This window comes from Acartia tonsa, chromosome 13, assembly GCF_053477335.1.
Source record: "Acartia tonsa isolate MP-2025a chromosome 13, ASM5347733v1, whole genome shotgun sequence".
Taxonomy (NCBI): Eukaryota; Metazoa; Arthropoda; class Copepoda; order Calanoida; family Acartiidae; genus Acartia; species Acartia tonsa.
Genome location: NC_137272.1, coordinates 21305356 through 21324888, shown reverse-complemented (window position 1 = coordinate 21324888; position 19533 = coordinate 21305356). Strand labels below are relative to the sequence as shown.

The following is a 19533-nucleotide window of genomic DNA, read 5'->3' as shown; positions in this document are numbered from 1 at the left end:
TAGAATGTCAAAATTAATATGCAAACTAATTAATTTATATTGTTAATACAGGATTCTGTTTAAGGACATACCTACATGTTTAAGACTTGATTATAGGTATGCTTCTCTTAAATGTTATACCTTGTTGCCCCAGGAATCATTGTTATAAAAATCGAAGGTATAGGATAATTATATAATGATGAAAATTGTTGCCAAAAAGTTATAAATCAGCATGTTTTAAATGGATGTATTGACTTTCGTATAATGATTATAGAGTTGCTACGGTTGTACCAAACTGTTACAGGAACTACCATACAAAGTTTGAAATCGATTGGACAATTCTAACGTGCCTAAATTACGAATGGTCAGTCGACCTTAATTATAGAAAAGATTTTCTTTTTAAAACACACAAACTTTTAAAAAACACAGAAATATAAACACACACACACACATTTTTTATTTATTATAAAAACAAGGATGACAACATCCATAAGTAGCGAAGCTCAAAAATTATGAATGGATGTCAAAAAAAATGCTATAAAGCAGTTTCATACAATAAACATTAATGTTGATAAAATAGGGAAATAAGGAAACCTTAAAAATCACGCAACCTTAAAAACCACGAAAATTTTTAAATCTAGGAATCGATCTAGCATCGCAATTTATAGACAAATCTTAATGAAACTTGGTAAAAATATGTAGAATATAAGCATATGCAATTCCTGATAATTTCAGCCACAAATTATGAATAGGAATCGAGAAAACCTAAAAATCTAGGAATCGATCTAGCACCCCAACTAATAGAAAAACCGTAATAAAACTTAAAGAAAACATGTAGAATGTAAATTTAAACAATCCCTGAAAATTTCAGCCCATTATCTTAAAAAGGAGTTGAGAAAATTACAAAAACATGAAAATCTAGGAATCAATCTAGCACCCCAAACAACAGACAGATGGACAAAATAATGTATAGATTAGATGGGCATATGTTATAAGAATCTTCACTAAAAATTTCAGCTGTCTATCTTTTCTAGGAGCTGAGAAAATCACGTTTCCCCCACTTTGTCTCAGACGGACAGACGGACAGACGGACAGACGGACGGACAGACGGACAGACGGACAGACGGACAGACGGACGGACATTTCGAATTTTAGAGTAGCTTCGCTACTAAGGACATTTCGAATTATAGAGTAGCTTCGCTACTAACAAGGGCAATAGTGAACATGAATAATGAATATGTTGATTTTAGATCCAGTTAGCTTATCATAAATAGATTACTTAAAAGATTAAAAACTATCAATATGAAATTTTAATTTAGGGAGGTGTTGACACTGTATTATTACACAACTGTTGGAAAGTAAAATTCAAAATCATTCAAAATCAACTAAGCAGTATAGTTAGGGAACCTTAGCTTTATATAAATCACTTGCATGCAGAAAAATACAAAAAAAACGTGAAAAATTACAAATAGTGCATTAAACAACAATAAAAGGTTTAAAAGCCCTAAACAATGGAGATTGTATACATTTTATAAATGATTGCAGTATTTACACAAAATTATAAAGAATTGTTACCAGTAAGCCAAAAATAACATCAAAAAATTATTTTTAGGCTTATTTCAGGCTTTGTAAAGATTTGAAGAGCCCTGCGGGGATAGCAATCCATAAGGAATGTTTTAAATGGTTATAGTTCCCACCAGAGGCTAGAAATGTTCTCTGTATACTCATATCTAATTGAAAATCAACAGGGGGGGTGGGGGAGGGCTGGATTCAGTGTTCCATGTGTGGGTATGCATGATAAAACTTTTTGTTTTGTGTAAAAAAAATCTAATGTTTAGCACTGAAAATAGGTCGATACGCCAACTTTAATTTTGAATAAACAAAAGAGTGTAAAAAATAGTTTCAAAAATATCATTTATAAAAAAACATGCCAGATCTTCTTTAGTTTTGCAGTATTTATTGGCAAAAAAATCTTTGAAATATGCCTGAATTGGTAAATTTTTTCGACTACGCCCTATAAAAGTATGTCTATTGCATGTATACAGGGATAGGACAATGAAATATTAATTTATTTTTGGAATTCTAGTTTAAAAGTCTAGAACTAAAACTAGATTTTTGTTGTTTAATAGTTTTAGTGAGCATTGTCTGCTACATAAATAAGAAAATATCGGCATTCTGTGCTTGTAACCAAACTCTAGAAATATAGCTCATCAAAAAAAAAAGTTGCATTGGTTTAAAACCCAAAGTAAAAGAATGTCAAAATAATTAATTTTATATTAATTGTCCCATGCCTATTTACCTGTTTTAGCAAATAACAATATGCTTCTCCTAGCTGGCTGATATAATGAAGTCCCCTACCCCCCCCCCCCTTGACTTTACCCAATTCCCTCCCCTGACTATGGATGAACGACGTATTTAAAATCTATTTTTGTAATATTTCCCTGCTACTAGTGTCCTCTCAGGCATGAAATCTGGTAACCGCAAAAAACAGCAATCAGAAATATGCAGACCGACGCACAGGGAAGAAGGGAACATTGGACTGTAATTTACATTGGTAGAACACAGTAACAGTGTCTGACTGATTATGACGTAACAAAAAAAATTAGCCAACGAGAGGCCGTTATTGACCAATGGTAAAATTTATAGTGGCCTCTCATTGGCAAATTTTTTTGTTACGTCATAATCAGTCAGACACTATTACTGTGTTCACATTAATATCCAAAGTTTTATAACCACGTTATCTTAGCTTAAAAACTTTGGTTACTTTTATTGAATTACGATTCATTAGTTCCAAACTTTTCACCAATAATTTAGCTCTACAGGAGTGGCAATTTTGTTTATAATCATTGGGGTTGTACATGAATTTATCATTGTTTTATCCCTAACGGTCCATGGATATTAATACCATCAAAGATATCAGTTGAAAATTGCCATTTCTTGCCTAATTTCTGAAATTGTTCAACAGATAACCCAACTATTGCAAAAGCTATTTTTAGCTACTCCGGTCAAAGGGAAAAGCGATATCCTATAATATAAAGTAATACGGATTTTTTTTGTAAGTAGCTTTAGATTTTGATAACTACTGAACCGATTGAGTTATCTTTTTTATAGAAGCTTCTTACAGGTCCTTGGATGGTTTTAGGCTATTGTATTTTATATCTGAGTTTAATTTAAGACTATTTTCCAACTTTTCTTAATCCTTGGAAAACAGAGCTCCTAGATGATTGGAGCGCAGCCGCTAGTAATTTATAAACGATTTATACATTATACATTTGAAATTTCAACTTTTCCAAATTTTTTTTTTTTTTTGGAAGTTTGAAGCTTTTTTAGCTAGTAGTAAATATTGACATATGATGAGGGTTCTATGTACACAGTCGGAAACTAGAATTCAGCTGACTATCAAAGATACATAGAAAGACAAAAATAGAACGCAAAAAGGTTCATTAATTAGATTTATTATAGAATACCAAAATTACTTGTGAAAAATTTACAAAAAGAAAGGATGCAAGCATCCATAAAAGTGAAACTCTAAAAACAGACGAAAAACAAATGAACATTAACACTTGTAGAATCGCGGTGCAAATAGATCTATAGTATAGATGTTTTTTTTTACAGACAACTACCTCCCTTCATTTTTCAAAGACCTCTTTCGTCTGCTTCTCAATTATTTTCTGCTACTTGGCTGTGTAAATATAAGCGACACCATTGCATTGGTTGATTTTCAATGACCCAATAGGAAGGTTGCACAAGACGGTTGGTTGCGATTGGAAGATACAGTTATTTAACCCTTTCTCCCTCTAGTGTTTTACTCTAATGCGGTGCACGCCACTGATTTAATTTTCTAAAATTACCCCTCCGGACAGACGGACGTACGTACAGTAATTATGAAGTAGCCACAACAATTCTCCCCCTGGGATAAAAAAGTACACAATAGTTTTCTAAAAATTTCATATCATCTTTTAACATGAACTTAAGGCGTTTCTTGCAAGCAAACCAGTCCTGTAATAGAAATTAAAACCTTTATTTTAGAGAAAGTATTCATTGTTAAAGCAGTTGTTGTGAAAAAATAAAAATAGTTTAATATAGATGCGCTATTTACGATTGTGATTTAAAGTAAATTTATAAGTGTTAACTTATTCTAATTTTTAGTAATTTTTTAGCATTGGTGGCTTTTTTATTGAAATATGTTGATATTTTTCTCGCAAAAATTAAATAATTTTTTTATGTTATAATTTCTCTCACTTTTGTCTTTGATTCCAATTGGATGGGACAATAGAAGATAAATTAATTATTTTCTGAACTTTTACGTGTCCAAAGTTCTGCCTTTGATAGTTTATTCTTTACATAGCTTATTAAAAATTTATCTTATTTTTTGAAGAATGGTCCACAACATCAAATTATTTCACCTAACAAAGCTTTTTTCCTTTTAAGCGAGTCTTTCTACATTTAGAGGCTTTTCGCATGTTCAGCCGTTCGTATTAGATAGCTCTAACATCTTATTAGGGCATGTTACAATTAACCTACTAACTTCAAATTTTTATAATGATTCCTAAAACAATTTGGTATAATTTTATTATTATTCTGTAATTTATTGGGATTTTAAAGGATTCAATATTAATTCATTGTTATATAGATTATCATTAAAATAAATAAAATAATTAAAATTATAGATAAAAATTGATCATTTAGAATAATTTAGAATACATAGAACTGTAAAATATTTATCAAAAAGTCCATTTGATGTAAATTTTTAAAGTGAAAATTTTTTATTCTAGTAATAAAAATTTTAAAGTACGGCTTTGAAACCGATTTAGTATCCGCTGGATTAGAACCGGTTCTTAAAAATCATGTATGTATAGCATCATAATACAGGCAATTTTCAACGAATGATAAAATAAAAATAATATAAATTAATACCAGTTTTAATCTTTTAATTTTTAATTTTACTATCCTCAAAAGCTTTCTATAATACGATGCGATAAATAACTACTACGGTATTATTTAAGATTATTTAAAGTGATTATTTATACATATGCACTTTCTTTTTTTTTTGTTGTCTAAATCTTTATTTTCTGTAGTATCGTACAGTACACAACTTTTACATCATATAATGTCACCAATAGACATGGGAGGGAGAGGACATGGGGTGGTGTATTACACTAGTCTCCAAAGTTTTCTGTTTCGTTGGCCCAACAACTTTGGGGACTTTTAATGAATTTTGATTAGTTCATTAAATTGAGGGTCCAAACGGTTTAAAATTGAATTGTTATCTACAAAAGGGTTAATTTTGTGTATCATCATTCAGGATGTACTTAAATTTTTCGGCCATTGTCTTATCTCTTTATATTTCTGGGATTGGATTAATTTTAAAAGGATAGATATGTTGGGTTATTTTTTTATGACCTTAGTTCTGACTCTCTACTAAATAGCAGTGGACCACTTCAAGGACTTCCATGCTTTTCTGTTGCCTTTATGATTTCACTTATTAGTTTCAATAACAACAACAGAAGTTAGATACCAGCTTCCTTTTTTTTCTTATTTCTTCTTATTTTTATCAGATCAATAAAATAATACGTACCTAACTGTAACAGGCATTATCATGCCAGGTTTGAAATCAATAGGACAAAACGAAAAGAGCTATCCCTTACGGGCATACGGACGGACGTGCGGACGAACCCTAATTGTAGGGAAAAAATATCATTTAATAAAGTTCATAATGATAAAATTCATGATAGGAAAGGAACCGTATATGCTGTTGTAATAATGTGCAGTTCTGATGATATGATTTAAAGTGATACATGTTCAGAAGTGTATGCACAGCTTCATTAAATAATTGTTTAATGGATATAGAAAACGTGGATATAGTGTGATATTCTGGCCTACCCAGATGAAATGTTTCTTTCAGCTGGCTAGTATAACAGTACCCCTATCTGCTCCCTTTTTTCTGAAGGACATACTGACTAATAAAGGAGGACTATAATATCAACCTAAATTTCTCCTGTCATAATATCCATGTATTTTATATCTATTAATAGCTAAATTGTATTGCACTACTGAAGCCTGAAAACCAAATTAGTTTCTTCTCTTGTTCTTTATACTATACAGAAACCAGTTCGACGTTACTAATAACTTCATTATGTACATTATTACATACTTATTATAGTTCTTTCCCTCAAAGGTCCTCTTGAGTTGTGACCCCCCCCCCCATTGTCTGTTCCTAACTAACCCTTTCTAACAAAACATAAAGTAATAAGAAAAACGAAAATCTACCCCTCCCCCCTCCTATTATTTGAAATTATTTCCCAACAAAGTTATAAACTTTCAAAGGATCTATGAGAAGCTACCCTGTAAAGGAGAACCATAACGGTTCAGCGGTTAGCGAGATCTTTTGATATAGACAAACAGATAAACATCCTGTTTCTTTATTAAAAGGATATATATTTAGTTCTTTCCTTCTAAGTCCCTGTCGAGCATCATCCCCCCTTCCTTCTTCTTATTATGTAACCCTTCCCCTCTCCAAAATACCATCAAAGATTTAAAGACATACATACTGACAGAGCGAGGGAAGGTAAGCTTAATAAAACTTGCATTATATGTTCAAAGTATTTTGATTTATTTAAAATTAAGCGTCATTCAACAATAACATTTCAGATATAAAAAACAACATATAAAGAAAGATGGATGGATTATTCATCGTCGTTTTTGTCCATGAAAAAGTTCGTTCTTATTGGACTTTAAATAATTTGACTGGTGGATTCAAGTTTTGGTATCAAAGAAGAAGGACTAGAAGGTAAATAATAAAAGTAAAAATACAAGGATTTATGATATTTAAACTAAACTTTAATTTACATGCATAATAGATTTATTATCCTAGATGGCTAAGTAGACATTATAAGCCGTTCAACCCAAAAGAAATTTCTTACACACGAAAAAATTTGTTGTTGTTTATATGCATAATAGAGCGACGATATTTTTGCAGGTGCAATTTCTTCAAATAAAGCTTAATCCTAAGAAATTTGTAGGATGAAATGAAAAAAATATGCCCATTCGTGCAAATATGTGTACTATTTCTGATCAATAATGTGGCCCCATTGTTCCAATACTGTGTTACTATTGGTCCAGTAAATTGTCATCTAGTCTTATCAAATTTATTAATTCTACTGTTCGAATTCTGTTTGAACTTTGAAGTAGGGTTGGCCGGATACCGGATATCCGGCTGATTTCTAATGCCAGATATCCGGCCAACACCGGATAACCGGAAATTAAAGAAGTAAAAAAAATTTCTTCATAAAAATTTACTGCTGACTTACGGCTGCGGCGGCTGGCAGCTGCCAAGTACAGCTGCCGCCGCCTAATATTTTTTGAGATTTCTATTACAAAATTTTCATATGGATAAATAAATTTCTGGAAAAATAAGCTTTAAAAATAAGAAAATTACAGCAATTTAACATATAAAAAGGAGGGATTTTTTTAGTATAATATAAAAGATTATATTGCCGGATATCCGGCCAAACCCTACTGTGAAGCAATGTGTCAACATTAACTGGCAAAGGTTTGCGTCGTATATGCATCTTTAATCGATCTTTCAGTAATTTTTAAAAAGAACTTGCACATAAAAGAATTCTAGAAAATCTTTGTTTGTTGACAACTTTTTCCAAGAAATGACACATCTGCTGTCAGGTGCATAAAATGGATATAAAATATATGGATATTGTGTCAATTTAGGTTGCTAATATAGTCCTCAGGTATTAGCCAATACGTTCATCCATGGATAGAGGAGGGTATTGGGGATTGTTATATTAGCCAGCAGGGAGAAATATTTTATCAGGATATGCTAAAATCTCTCACAATATACATATACTCTGTATCCATTCATGTATAAATTTTTTCTTGCCAAATGTATTTTTAAAAATTGATCTTTCAATTTTTGAAAAAGAAAAACGTTGCTATTCTAAAATTGCCTTTGTTCTTGAACCAAGTGGTTTTAATTGGGGGGAGGGGTAAAATAAGGGTGTTTTTTGGGGGCCCTTGACGGTTTCGGTTGAAAAATTTTAGTCCTATTAAAAAAAAAGTGGTTTAAATTTCCATAAAGACCTGGAGGTTCCCATAACTAGAAATTAGAATTGGCTTCTTTTATGGACCCATTATTATCGTAATTGTTAAATATAAATTTGAAAGCAATTTTAAATTAATATTTTCTCAATGACTTTTAGAATGTAAATGTAAAACATCACCTGTGCTGTGAATGTTAAAATGCAAGGCTGGTCACTTTGGAGTCTTTTGGGGGCTTAAATTTATTTGTGCATCAACAATGAAGCTCTTTATAGTTCCTATAAAAAAGGAGATAAATTAAAGAACTTTTGGCCAAATGACGTCATATTAGAGTAATGGATTGTTCTAAATTGACGACACAACCCAATCTTTCCCGATTTTGTATAATTTTTACGGAACACGATTCCAGTGACGTCATATTTTTCTTTCCCGAAAAAGGGAAGGGGGAAGAAAATATCTTCAAAAGAGATGGGGAAAACCCCCTTTTCTCCCATCTCTTTTTTTCTTCCCCCCTTCCCTTTTTCGGGAAAGAAAAATATGACGTCACTGGAATCGTGTTCTGTAAAAATTATACAAAATCGGGAAAGATTGGGTTGTGTCTAAATTGACGTAATTCGAGATACTTTGGCAAATTTTTTTTATAATCTATTCCTTTTCTTATAGGCCATATATAGAGATTTATCACTACTACCCCCTTTCCCCTTATTTTTAATTTTAAAGAAAAGCAAGCGTATTCCTAGTAACTGTTGGGGTCTTTAACCCTGCGATGCCCAATTTCCTCATAGAGTTCCATCTCTGCAATGCCCAACTGAATTATTTTTAACGTTTCCTATGATAAGGATTTTTTTTTCTTCAACAAGCTTGTAATCCTAAATCAATATGAGGCATAACGTTGACTTTTAAGCATATTTCAAATAACAAAATCTGACATTGTAGCTCCATAATCTTTTTTTATACATAAAACCTCAAGTTAGTCCAGGGGTGGGGTGAGCAAACACCCCCCTTTATTTCTAACCTCATATTAGTCCCCCCCCCCTCAAGAAGAAAAGCATGGAAAATTAACTGAAACCCAAAACGCCTAAAAAGACCAGCTGAGCTGTGTATAAATGCAAAGTTTATTATATCTGCTTGAAAGAGAAGAGTTAACCTTTTCAGTTTTAGACTTTTGTTGACATTAGCCCACAAATATTATACAAGTTATACAGGGAAAGTGCATTGCAAGAAAAAATAATTTTGATAGATGAAATGGTAAATTTAAGGCTTTTTAAACATATTTTTAGTAATTATGACAATATTTGGCCTTTCTAAAAAAAGTTATAAAGCGTTTGAGAAGTATTTTTTTTTAAATCCTGCGCAAATTAGAAAAATGACATTTTGCTTTTTCAATTATCATCTACCAAATACCTAATATACTTGAAATTCAAGTAAAAATAAAATTCGTATACCAATAATGTAAAGTAATAGAATAATGTATCATTGAATCCAGCTTTAACCCTTAACGGTCGGGGGGGGGGGGGGCGTTGAACGCCCCCCATCCGGTTTTTTCTATCTCATTTTCTGTGTGTGAAAGATAAAGAGCCCAAACTGCTTGACTTTTTAAGTATGGGTATGACACATAACTGAGAGTTGGAATTTTTTGAAAATCTCCATCCTGGCGGGCACAGGATGCCAGCAAACCTGGCAGGGTCATCCAGGTAAAGAGCAAAAATATTTTTTTGACTTAAACAAAGCATTGTATCTTACCAAATTACTAAAATATCCTTTAGTATTACATCCTCATCTTAAATACAGGTGTTCAAGTCAATTTCAGGTTCCAGGTATGATCCTGCAGGTCCTGATCCTCCAGGTCTCCAGAAATCTTTAAAAGGCTCCTGTGGCCGCAATTTTTGACTTAGAGACTTCAAATTTTAAACTTAAGCTTTTTTTACATGTCTAGATAATGTATTAAAATTTCATAAAGATCCGCCGCCGTTTTCCCGCCGACCGCCGACTGCGGCGGCTGGCAGCTGCCAAGTACAGCTGCGGCCGCTGAAATTTATGTTTGATATTTCAAATGTAAAATTTACATGAAAATAAACATTTTCGGCAAAAAATTGTTCTTCTAGCTTCAAAAATAAAAAAATTACAGCCGTTTGAAATTTTTAAGTAAAAAAGGACCTAAAAACAAAGGTTGTTAAATAAAAGGGTGAAGGAAGCGAAAATTGACTTAGACTTATAAAAGGTCGGAAATTCATCATAACACAGGGGACATGCACATAATTTTTTAGCCCTCTAGCTCTAATAGGAACTGAGATAATAGGGGGGGCGTTGAACGCCCCCCCCCCCCCCGACTGATTAAGGTGCGGCAAGGGGCCCTTATGTTAAGGGTTAAGGAGAAATGAATTTATCTAAACATATGCTGCAACCCTATGCTGTAGCCCATTTCAGCCGTGTCCACCAAATTTGTATTGGGCAACAGCCACTCAAAGCCTCACTCAGCCTTTGCCACACTCAGTTGCAGTCACTTTCAGTCTTAGTGACTCTCAGCTGCCAAGATTTAAGAATACTGCAGCTGTATTTTTCCGCTTTGCATAAACTGACACTCAGCCGTAGAAATAGCGGCCATAAGCCACAGCTACCCTAAGCCTTATTCAAAATAAAGCCACCTCTATCTTGTAAATTCAATACTCTAATGAATATGAAATTGTGCTTATGTACTGTAATGTATGAAGATGATTAAAGTCCCTCCACAGATTATGACGTCATACGATAGAATAGCCAATGGTAAAATTTGTGCTGGCCTCTCAGTCTCATTGGTTATTTTATCGTATGACGTCATAATCTGTGGAGGGACTTTAATCATCTTTGTAATGTATATATGTACTGTGAAGCTTTTTATATGACCTAAAAAAATATTGGCCTTATTGGCATAGGCGTCCAAGGGGGGGGGGTAATGGGGTGATTACCCCCCCCAAACGATTTTGGGGGTGCCGTAGGCACCCCCCAAATTTTTTTTCATTTTACCCCCCCCATTCAAAATTTACCCTTACCCTGGGGGTGCCCCCAACCATTTAGGAGGGGGTATTTACCCCCCCCCCCAAACAATTTTGGGGGGGTAAATACCCCCCCCAAAATAAAAAATCTCTAATAAAAAAAAATTTTGCGCGCTTCGCGCGCATTTTTAATACTATATATTTAATAAAATTTAAATTCCCCCCCCAAAAATTTTGCCCCGGGAGTAAATTTTTGGGGGGGGTAAACTAAATTTACCCCTGCCAACAGATTTCAGGGGGGGTAATTAACCCCCCCAAGCAAATTTTACCCCCGGGGTAAAAATTTTGGGGGGGGTAAAAAAAATTTGCGGCTTGCTTCGCGCGCCATTTTACCCCCCCCCAAACACGGATTACCCCCCCCCTAAAAAATGTTTACCCCCCCCCCAAAATAAAAAGCTTGGACGCCCCTGCTTATTGGCCTACTATTGGTCAATTAAAATGCATACTGACCTGCTTTTGGTAAATTAGTCTACGTATTTTAGGATGGGGGACACTAAGGTTTATAGATATAATAATATATTCTTGTATTTTAGGATGGGGGACACTAAGGTTTGTGTTATAGATATAATAATATATTCTTATATTTTAGGATGGGGGACACTAAGGTTTGTGTTATAGATATAATAATATATTCTTATATTTTAGGATGGGGGACACTAAGGTTTGTGTTATAAATATAATAATATATTCTTATATTTTAGGATGGGGGACACTAAGGTTTGTGTTATAGATATAATAATATATTCTTATATTTTAGGATGGGGGACACTAAGGTTTGTGTTATAGATATAATAATATATTCTTATATTTTAGGATGGGGGACACTAAGGTTTGTGTTATCTGCAGTGAGAACATTACAGATACAGCCATGAAGGTAAATCATATTTTTTAGATTTCTCTTGGGAGGGTTGTGGTACCCTCCCTCAAAATAGCTATAAACCTTCTCAGGACCTATTAGAAGCTACAATGTCAAGGAGAACTATATCGGTTCGGTGGTTATAGCGATATCCTTCGGTACAGAGAGACATCCTGTTATTTTATTATAAAGATTAGGTACGTCATATCAAATGCAGCCCCGTATGGTTGGGTGTTCTTCTATTTTCATGTCTTTCTTTTTCTTACTTTTAATTCCTCTTGCTTTTTTGATGACCATTGTACATTTATCAACCTTGGATTTTTTATTTGATTTACGCTACTTTTTGATGTTGTATTATGTTTTTTTTTTATATTTTTAGGCCAAAGATCAGTATTACCATGAAGCCCACTTTAACTGTAGTGACTGCGGGGCTAATCTCAGAGATATACCAGTATTTTCTAAGTAAGATTATTAGTGGCTTAACCTAACCTAACTTTAACTGTAGTGACTGCGGGGCTAATCTCAGAGATATACCAGTATTTTCTAAGTAAGATTATTAGTGGCTTAACCTAACCTAACTTTAACTGTAGTGACTGCGGGGCTAATCTCAGAGATATACCAGTATTTTCTAAGTAAGATTATTAGTGGCTTAACCTAACCTAACTTTAACTGTAGTGACTGCGGGGCTAATCTCAGAGATATACCAGTATTTTCTAAGTAAGATTATTAGTGGCTTAACCTAACCTAACTTTAACTGTAGTGACTGTGGGGCTAATCTCAGAGATATTCCAGTATTTTCTAAGTAAGATTATTATTAACCTACCTTAACCTAACCTAACTTTAACTGTAGTGACTGTGGGGCTAATCGAAGAGATATTCCAGTATTTTCTAAGTAAGATTATCATTAACCTACCTTAACCTAACCTAACCTAACTTTAACTGTAGTGACTGCGGGGCTAATCGAAAAGATATTCCAGTATTTTCTAAGTAAGATTATCATTAACCTACCTTAACCTAACCTAACCTAACTTTAACTGTAGTGACTGCGAGGCTAATCGAAGAGATATTCCAGTATTTTCTAAGTAAGATTATCATTAACCTACCTTAACCTAACCTAACCTAACTTTAACTGTAGTGACTGCGGGGCTAATCTCAGAGGTATTCCAGTATTTTCTAAGAAGATTATTATTGACCTAACTTAACCTAACTTTAACTGTAGTGACTGCGGGGCTAATCTCAGAGATATACCAGTATTTTCTAAGTATGATTATCATTAACCTACCTTAACCTAACCTAACTTTAAAACTACACCCAAATATTTTTTATATACAATCTCCCTCAATTTGGCTGGTAAATGCTAAAAAGCTTTTCAGTTTTCTCTAATATTCTTCCAGAAAATAAATTGAAAATAAGTAGGGGAGGGGGTGACTTTTTCGCTTGTTTTTTAATAATTTGGGTCAGGTTAGGTTAGGTTATGTTTGGTACTGGGAAGTTCCGTAGGTTTAGGGCACGGCAGACATAAGCTCCTTAAAGTTAGGAACACACAGGGACTAGGCATTGTAAAAATATTAATCCCCGACCCTTATTTTCAAAAATAAGAGGAGGGGGGAGATTTTAGTGATAGATAGCCACTTTGGGGGAAAGCACAAATAATAATTTCTTGTATTTTCAGGGATAACAAGTTATATTGTGAAGAAGATTACAAAAAGAACTTTGTACCTAAATGTGCCAAATGCAACGATTATATCACTTCCGTAAGTATTTGCAAATAGATTTATTGCCCTGATTAATAATTAAACAAGGATGACAACATCCATTGAAGCTCTGAAACGGAAGGACAAACGAATATTAACACTTGTAGATAAATGTATAAAAGTCGAACATAATTGTAAGTAAATTTGTTGAAAAACTGAATAAATATAGGATAATGTTTAAGGACATACTTACATTTTTAGGACTTGATTATAGAGATGCTTCGCTTATAACATTGTACTTTGTTGTCCTAGGAATTAGTATTCCAAAAATCAGATAATTATATCATGTAAAAACTTGTTGTTAAAAAAAGTTAAAAATCGTCTTGTTTAAAATGGACGTACGGACATTCTGGTAAAGATTATAGAGTTGCTACGCTTTATAAATCATAACTATCTACTACAGGAATCATCATGCAAAGTTTGAATACGAAAGGATAATTTTAACATGCCTAAATTAACGAAAACAGCAATCCGTTCCGGACGTACGGACGGACCTACCCTAATTATTAAAAAGAATTTCTAGTAGATGTATTTATTTGTTTATATTTAGTCATTAAATGGTTCATTATAATCATACGTTCGACCAAAATTTTACATGATTAAATTTTTTTATATGGATGAAATAATAGTTATTTCCCGCTTTCCGCGGATATAAAATACACAATTTATAAGATTAAAATATTTTTTTTTAGCCCCGAGATGCAGACGGTTCGAGATACATCTTATAGTTTTATTTTAACTCAATTAACCAGCCTAAAACAGGAAAACACAAAAAATATTGTTGTTTTAGAGATTTTGTGTAACGCACACCAAGATAGTAAATTAATGATTATGTTGCTTTTAGGATTGTGTGCGAGCAATGGACGAGACATGGCATCCACAGCATTTTCAATGTTTTGGCTGTCTCACACAATTTACTTCCGATATGAGTTATAGAGTAAAGGTAAATATTGGCACACCCTGGTGGTTCAATTTTTAACTAAATTTCATTTTCTTCAATGGTCTGTTGCACTGTAATATATGATCAGAATGAGTCAGAATTTAAATGTACTTTGTTTATCACTTTCAGAGCTTATTTAAAAAGTTAAATACCATGGATGGAGGGGTTATTGGACTATAAACCCTAATTTATAAACACGTTCTCTAAATCGTTGGCTTCCAATACTTTGGATACTTTTTTAAACTAGTGTATAAACTTTTTCACCGAAATATTGTTTATCTAAAGAAATAAGGGTTGAGTTATACCAATCCCTATGAAATGATATTTAGCCTAAACCTACAAACTGTAATTAATTAAATTTTCAATTGTAGTAAAAAGTTATCCTCTAGTGGTCAAATTTCTAACTAAACTATCTGGATTTGTATGGTGGAAAGTTATATTGTGACCATTGTTATACAGATACAGTATTATCAAAGTGTGGTAACTTTGTTGGCACCTAGTGGTCGAATTTTGAACTAAAATATCTGTATTTCTAGGATGGGAAGCCATATTGTGACCATTGTTACATAGATACAGTATTACAAAAGTGTGTTGACTTTGTTGGCACCTGGTGGTCAAATTTTGAACTAAAGTATATGTATTTTTAAATTAAACCCTGGTGGCATCTAGTGTAGGAATATAAAACTAAATTATCTGTATTTACAGGATGGAAAGCCATATTGTGACCATTGTTATACAGATACAGTATTACCCAAATGTGGAGGGTGTGGGGAACCAATAACTGACAGAGCTTTAAAGGTAAAAATCTTAATAATTCCGGAGGTGGTTTCCCTCAAACTGCCTATTCGAACATAATGGAAATCCTCCCCCCTCAGATTTGTATTAATTATGAATAAGGGCAAGGGTAAATTTACGTGTGGCTTGCTTTCCTTAAGTCAGGAAAAGTTTGGTTGTAATGTGTACTGGGTAGCCCCACAAGATTAAGGGCACCGCAGGTAAAGAAGCCAAAGGGTTAGGGCTACCCGCAGGGGTAAGACATAGTGAAGAAACAACTTTCCTCGTATTCTATTTTTTTTAAAAACAAGGAAGATTTTTTTAATGCTCGATAGTCACATTGAGGGAAATCCTCTAGAGAAACAAAGTATAAAAATAAGGGGAGGGGGGTTCCGTGCTGGACAATGCACTTTAAGGGCTATTGCCATAGTATGCATTTATGAAAAATAATACTTTAATTTTCATAATATATGAGTGTATATCAAATTTCAATTTTGTAGAGTACTTTGTAAAATTGTTCAATGTTTAATACAAAAACTCACCGACGACTGAGTCTAATAGTAACTTTTTAAAAATAACAAGATCGACCAGATTGACTGGCATACGAGAGGTTACTTTAATTAACAAGGATGACAACATCCATAAGTAACGAAGCACAAACGGACAAAGTGAGCTATAGAGTATATATTCAATTGTTATATCAAAGAAAAGAAAATTTTAGGGAAATCAAACTTTTACAATTATAAACTTCAGCTGAAAGTTCAAACCTAACCTAAATATGGCAATCCATCTTTTCAAAATTTTTAAAGCATCCAAACGGGTTTAAGGCTTAGTAAGGGTTTATGTATATTGAATAGACCTTTTACTCAATATACCCTTTTTCGAATATCATTCTTCTGCTAACCTAAAAAGTTAATTTAGGGGCCTAAAAATACATGTACAAATTTTCAGCTCTCTATCTCTACTGGCGTTCTAGCGCCAGGCATGTAAAATATTAACAGATAACGGTAGCACGGCGGTTTTAATAATATCTCAGTAAGAGCAGGTTTTAAGCTATTCTGCATATTTACCGTTATCTGTTAATAATTTACATGCCTGGCGCTAGGTCGCCAGTAAAGATAGAAATTTTGTACATGTATTTCTATGCCACTATAGTAACTTTTTAGGTTAGCAGAATAATGGAATTCGAAAAAGGGTATTTTGAGTAAAAGGTCTAATATTGAATCACTAGAGTTGGCTCAATATAACTATATCGCTATTGGCTAGTTTTCTATAAGTACATATCTATTTATCTATTTCTCAATAAATCAATTTTCCTCCCCCGCCATTACTATCTAAAAGAAAGAAGTAAATATTTATTAATTTAAATGATTTTAAAAAGATTATTTCAATTATATTTTTTTCACATTACCATCACCAAAGGGTTAATATGATTAAAATTTTAGTTTTAATATTTTAACACAAAGAAAGTGTCGCCACAATCGAATTCTTTTAAAATACAGTTTTCTTAGATTTACTCTATTATGAACGTATATTTTTTATTTATGAAATAAGGATTAAATACTTCAATGTAATTCAAATATCTACATGAAGTGAAAAACTTAATTCATTCCATATACAAATAGGATAAAGGTCTTATCGCTTTGGTCAATGAGAGTTTAATGAGTATTATTGGAGCACTATGAGTTTTTAACACTTTACCATTGGAAGACTCGAGCTCATTTATAGACGTTTATTTCCTATATAGATCTGTCATGGATCTTGATGCAATAAAGCAGGCTGTTTTGTAAATGTTAAAAATTGGAAGATTTCATTAAATAAAAGTAATCGCAAATATACTTAGTAAATGATCGACAGACAAAAAATGTATAGACTTGATGTGCAAATATCATAGGAATTTTCACTGAATATTTTATCTGTTTATCTTTAGTAGCAGCCAAGAAAATCATATTGCATAACGTTACGGACTGACTGACAGACAGACAATGTGAATCAAAAAGCTTCGCTACTAAAAAATCTAATTTTGTTTTAGGCGTTTGATAAACAGTGGCATGTCAAATGTTTTGTTTGTACGGTAATTATATTTTCATTATTTTATTAACAACTAGCAGCTACGCCCCTAGAGGCATCTAGGGTCACTCTAGTGAAGGATGGGGGGGGGGGGGAGTGTGTTCAGTTGACCTTCCTCTATCAATTTTAGTTTTTAATAGAGATTTGGTCGTTGGGGGTAAAAGAGTAATTTTTAGGAGAGATTTCACTCTGAAGGTATTCCCCCGCCCCCCTTCAAAAAAAATAAATATTTATATACCGTGGAGAACTATATCGGTTTAACGAGATTATTCTCTAAAGACAGACATACATCCTGTTACTATAAATAAGGAAGATGGCAAAATCCATGAATGGCAAAACTAATAAGTAGATAAAAACCTGTACAGGACCTATAAGAAGCGTCCCTGTAAAGGAGATACCCAAGCAGACAAACGTTCATCCTACTTCCATTTTAACTAAAATATATGTTTTATATTTGCAGGAATGTAAGAAGACTTTCGAGGGATCCAAAAACTTTTACTCCATTGAGGGCCAACCTATTTGCGCTCCTTGTGCAGGTGAGAAAAGACCCCCCCCCCGCAGGGATATTTGGCGTGGCATAACTTCAGCATAATAGGAAATATGGGTGGTTTCTCTCAAAGTGCATAGTCGAGCACAGACCCCACCCCACTTACTTATTTTGAAATTAAGTGGAAGTAAGAGAGGGGAGGGGGTTTAATTTTCGTTCGTCAGGTAAGGTTAGGTTATATTATGTACTGGGTAGCCTCGCCGGGTTAGGGTGTCCAGCTTTTTGTTGGTCTTTAGGAACCAACAAAGAATGCCGTTAAATTTGTTCAACTCCTAGAGAGAAAGAAAGCTCACTGAAAGTAATCAACCCGAAGGGTACTCCTCTCTCAGGGCCAACAAAGCAGATTTATATTCCTTACATTTTCATTTTACTATCAGCAGAAAACAGGCTTTTATATAAAGAGATAAATAACAAGCTAACATTTTCTTTTTAAATTTTTAGGTATTGAAGATGAATAGAGAAAAAAAATCTACCAATGAGGAAATTAAAGAAATGTATCAGTATCAATAAACTAATATACATAAAAATGCTTATTTTATTATTATTAAATATTTGTTAATTTACAACAAAAAAAATAATTTGTACCTATTTCAGTTAGATATATAAATGGATTATTGTGTTTAGGCCAAATCCTATAAAAATTTCTAAGGACTTGGGTTAACTAAGTCAAATTCTAGATATAAAGGAATTGGCAGGGAGGGGACATTGGACTGTTATTTATAGTCGCAACCAATGTTTTGTAAAAACTATCCATGGTATATTAAACTAACAAAAATCCGATTTGTATCGCCTTCTAAGAAAATTGCTTCTGTAGCTTTAATATTTGGTTAAATTAACTAAACTTTGACAATAATGAGCAATTCATAAGAAGTCTTTATTTAAAAGTAAAGTTTAATTTAAAACGTCTTAAATTGCAGGTTTTGTTGCACGGAAAGGCACTCAATAAATTTAGCTGTCCCAATACACTATAATCCATTTGTATATCTAACTGTATGTTTGAGGACCTTGGGTTTTGGTCATGTTCGATTACAGAAATCTGTTCATAGATTGTAAAGTTTAGTTTAACTCAGATCATAAAAGTGAGATTTACAATTATGAAGTCTTGGAAATGTATGGTCTTGGGGTAGTTTTATGATGATTTCATAATTTCTTAGTTCCATGTTCAGGTTTTTGTACTCGAACACGACCAAATTCTATGTTCCTGTATTGTATTTGCTAACCTAAATGTATTTGTTTCTTATTATTATATATAATTCTATGAATTGTTACAAATTAAACACTAACATTGCAAATGTCTTCTTATTTTTTCAAAGTCGAAGCTTTTTTATTGATTGATTAGCCATAGTTTCTTAGAGTTTGGACCTAAGGCTCCTGGAGTAGAACGAGACACTTTTGTATAGCCACTAGGGCTAGCTCAAGCTCCACGTTTAAGTATGACTTGACACGCTGTCTCATGAGAGCTCCTAGTAAATACCTCACCTTCGCCGGTTTGTGTATGACAGGTGTCCCAGGTAAAGACAGTAATGAAT

At 33.1% G+C, this 19533-nt stretch overlaps 1 protein-coding gene across 2 annotated transcripts in view; it reads left to right on the top strand.

Annotated features, from left to right (window-relative positions):
- The window catches only part of LOC145304226 (leupaxin-like), a 35293-nt gene extending 15997 nt beyond the window's left edge, over positions 1 to 19296 (top strand). The window contains exons 1-9 of one of the 2 annotated variants that reach the window (XM_080146065.1): positions 6635 to 6769; positions 11877 to 11937; positions 12299 to 12381; positions 13592 to 13673; positions 14518 to 14616; positions 15319 to 15411; positions 17420 to 17461; positions 17918 to 17993; positions 18446 to 19296. In XM_080146065.1, the coding sequence (XP_080002191.1) occupies positions 6657 to 6769; positions 11877 to 11937; positions 12299 to 12381; positions 13592 to 13673; positions 14518 to 14616; positions 15319 to 15411; positions 17420 to 17461; positions 17918 to 17993; positions 18446 to 18462 (666 nt within the window). In that variant the 5' untranslated portion in view covers positions 6635 to 6656 and the 3' untranslated portion in view covers positions 18463 to 19296. Of the gene's footprint in view, positions 1 to 6634; positions 6770 to 11876; positions 11938 to 12298; positions 12382 to 13591; positions 13674 to 14517; positions 14617 to 15318; positions 15412 to 17419; positions 17462 to 17917; positions 17994 to 18445 lie in introns of those variants that run through there. The other variant, XM_080146066.1, reaches the window with a different exon arrangement.
- The last annotated feature ends 237 nt before the right edge of the window (positions 19297 to 19533 follow it).